At 44.9% G+C, this 3,769-nt stretch overlaps 1 protein-coding gene across 1 annotated transcript; it reads left to right on the top strand.

Annotated features, from left to right (window-relative positions):
* The first annotated feature begins 641 nt into the window (after positions 1-641).
* LOC149820959 (pectinesterase-like) lies at positions 642-2,782 on the top strand. Its single transcript, XM_089983003.1, has 2 exons — positions 642-1,634; positions 1,813-2,782. Exons 1-2 carry the CDS (start codon positions 680-682, stop codon positions 2,490-2,492), a joined length of 1,635 nt encoding a protein of 544 aa, XP_089839129.1. The 5' UTR covers positions 642-679; the 3' UTR covers positions 2,493-2,782.
* The last annotated feature ends 987 nt before the right edge of the window (positions 2,783-3,769 follow it).

Here is a 3,769-nt window from a genome sequence, read left to right as displayed (position 1 = left end):
TATCAAAACTCATCTTTTTTTCACTGGAGCATTCACCGATATTCAGTGACCAAGTTGCACTAAGATTGGATCCGAATCCGACCCATTTAAGGATGTAGTAATAATTTGAGTAATACCCACGTCATGCACGTATTACACCTGAGCTGTCGTCAATCATCTATCATTGTGAAGAGGGTTGACCACTTGAACGCTATTAAAAAAAGCTTACTTAGGTAGCTTCTATCATTGCTTCCATGGGAAAAAAATTAATATATATGTTGATTAGATCGGACCTTTCTTTCTTGGTGTTGACCCGATATCATAAATGTGACCAGACAAAGGATTAAGATTTTGCTGACCGTTGGTTCAAATTCCACGTGTAAATTGGCATCTTGTTTTTTTCAGAAAACCAGGGAAGACGACCAAACCGAGTCAGACAGCGGCCCATGCAATCCTTATATCCTTATATCCTTTTATATATATATATATATATATATATATATATATATATATATATATATATATATATATATATATATATATATACCTGCCCTCTCCATCTTCATCTCCATCTAAACTCACAAGATCAGACACCACCAACCAAACACTAAGATGATATATATATATATATATACCTGCCCTCTCCATCTTCATCTCCATCTAAACTCACAAGATCAGACACCACCAACCAAACACTAAGATGATTCGTACCACAGCCCTCCTCTTCATCCCTCTCTTCTTCACCTTATTCCCTTCCTCTTTCTCCCAAGACCTCACTGCCTCCATCACCCCTGACAATGCCTGTAACCTCACGTCCAACCCTTCATTCTGTGAGTCCCTCTTACCCCAACAATCACTCACTACCCTCTCCGGCTACGGCCGATACCTCGTCAAGAAATCCCTGGATCAGTCAGCCACGTTCTCTTCCCTCATAGAACAAACCATAAGGGACAACGCCACGCTCACACCCCAGGCAGCAAGCGCACTCAATGACTGCCTCCTCTTATCCCAACTCACCACCGACTTCTTGCTTTCCTCCCTCTCCACCCTCAACTCCAATGACATCACCAACCTGCCCAGCGATCAAACCGACTTGGTGCACACCCTGCTGAGCGCCATCGTCACCAACCGTCAGACATGCTACGATGGGCTCACCCGGGCATCCTTCTTGGATCGCGGCCACAAAATCTATGCCCCACTCGTCAATGGGTCTCAGCTTTACAGCATCTCCTTGGCACTGTTCGCCCACTCCTGCTCATCTAAGAACAAGAAGGCCGACCCTGCCAGGCAATTGCTTGACGAGCTCAGAGTAGCTGGGAGCGACGGCACCCCTCGCTGGGTCAACAGGCGCATCTTCCCATCTAGCTCCGGTAGGAGGATGGCTCTGCAAACGGTGGGCAGCGTCGTGGTTGCCCAAGACGGAAGTGGCAATTACCGCAGTATTAGCGCGGCCATTGCTGCAGCTCCGGCCAACAACGACGGTAGCAAGGGATACTACGTGATCCACGTAAAGGCGGGTGTGTACCAGGAGTACGTGACCATTCCCAAGAACAACAAGTACATAATGATGACGGGAGACGGGATCGGAAAGACCATCATCACCGGTCAGCGCAGCGTCGTAGACGGCTCGACCACTTTCAATTCTGCAACCCTAGGTGAGCTCTCGCTAGCTGAGGCTTTACATTCCAAGCGATGCATTCGCTCTTAATTTTTTTATATCAAAGATATGGATGGGGCGAAAGACTGCTTCTTCATGGGTCTTTAACTAGATAAAAGAAATAAATCTCAACCAAATTCCATGCTAATATAACACCAAAACTTGTGATTGTGCAGCCGTACTTGGTGAAGGCTTCGTAGCAATTGGCATCACAGTCCGCAACACGGCAGGTCCAGTCAAGCATCAGGCAGTGGCGGTCAGAAATGGAGCCGATCTCTCCACATTCTATCAGTGCAGCTTCGAGGGATACCAGGACACCCTCTACACCTACTCCCTCCGTCAGTTCTACAGAGAGTGCGACATCTACGGCACCGTCGACTTCATCTTCGGCAACGCAGCGGTCGTCTTCCAAAACTGCAACATCTATGTCAGGCTGCCTTCTTCAGGGCAGTTCAACACGGTCACAGCTCAAGGCAGAATGGACCCGAACCAAAACACGGGCATCTCCATCATAAACTGCAACGTCTTGGCTGCTCCTGATCTCTCTGGGCATCCCAATGTCAAGACCTATCTGGGTAGGCCATGGAAGCAATACTCAAGAACCGTGTTTATGCAATCCAATCTTGGTAGTTTGATTAACCCTGCTGGTTGGTCACCATGGTCCGGTAATTTTGTTCTGAGCACCTTATACTATGGGGAGTACAGCAACCGTGGCCCTGGTGCGGCTACTAGCGGGAGAGTCAAATGGCCTGGATATCATGTGATGACGGCAAGTGATGCCAGCAGCTTCACCGTGTCCAATTTTGTGCAAGGAGATGTTTGGCTGCCCAAGACTAGTGTTCCCTTCACGGCCTGATCGGTTTGAAGGACAAGAAAAATTTCACCAATACTGTGCTTGGACCATCACAACAAAGCATTCTTTCTGGAGGATAGTAAAAAATAAAAGACCAACATTTGTTTATTTGTTTATTTTTTATGTATGTCTCAGAGGGCGCAAGCCTTCTTACATTTAATTAATTTGTTGTACACATAAAATACAATTTGTTGAGGAGTATGCCACCTTTGTTTATCTTGTTTAAGTGTATACAGGACTAGCTAGAATTCTTAAATGTACAATGTCTTGTATAATTAATTGATCTCATTAAAGTAATCGTCTGCTTTTATTCAAATTCTTTGGATTTCGTTAAACTAATTTCCTGTCTCTTTGCTCATAAACCATAACGTCCTCCATCTTCGCATATAATTCCATATTAAGTTAGAGGCAAAGAATCCAATGCCTATGTTCATATAGGCCACCAATGGTGGATGTGCCAGGCGATAAGGACTTCTCTTAAATTGTAAACCTTGTGCCAATTAGCGAAGCAGGTTATATGTTTTCCCCCGAAACACGCAGGTGCGTGTTCTCGGGTCTGAATGACCGCCACGTATGTAAGCATGTGGGGCTCATTTCCCCGTGTGTGTCAGCATCACTTAGCATCGGAGTCTGGTGCATTTGCAAAGACTTAAGTACCCTTTTCTGCCATTAGCGCCATAAAACGAGGTTTCGAGTAAAGGAAAAAAATGTCCTTCCGCCAGAAAGGGTTAAAATCATCATTGTTTTTGCCCTAAGGAGTAAACTCCTCTGCTTTCACAGGAGCTCCTCGCAATATGTCACCCTAAATGTTCTGGATCACCCTTTGGCGATGCACCATCTGCTGTAACAAGAGCTCCGATTGACGATGCACCATTTGTCGTCGTTTGCTGCCGTCGGAGCACCCTTTATTATCGTATGCTGTAGTCAGAGCACCCTTAGCCATCGTTTGCTGCCGCCAGAGAACACTTTGCCGTCACCATCGTCTATTATCGCTGGAGTACCCTTTGTCATTGTCTGTTCTTGAGAAATAGTTGAACTACTAGAAAAATCAGCATTTTGTCTATTGTTCATCATGATACGAGGATGCAAACGTCGAACTGAGTAAACAGAGAATAACAATTTATAGCAGAGACAATGATGGCAATGTCAAATTGAGTAGAGTGGCAATTTACAATAAAAATCAGATAAGAGAGTATTGATTTACAGTAGAAATCAAACCAGAGAGTAGCGATTTACAGTAAGAATTAGATCAAAGAGTAGCGATTTACAGAGAAAATCAA

The sequence above is a fragment of the Nuphar pumila genome, chromosome 12, assembly GCF_984573655.1.
Source record: "Nuphar pumila chromosome 12, dmNupPumi1.hap1.1, whole genome shotgun sequence".
Classification (NCBI taxonomy): domain Eukaryota; kingdom Viridiplantae; phylum Streptophyta; class Magnoliopsida; order Nymphaeales; family Nymphaeaceae; genus Nuphar; species Nuphar pumila.
Note: the sequence above shows the minus strand (reverse complement) of the source record. Positions and strands in the feature narration are given on the sequence as shown.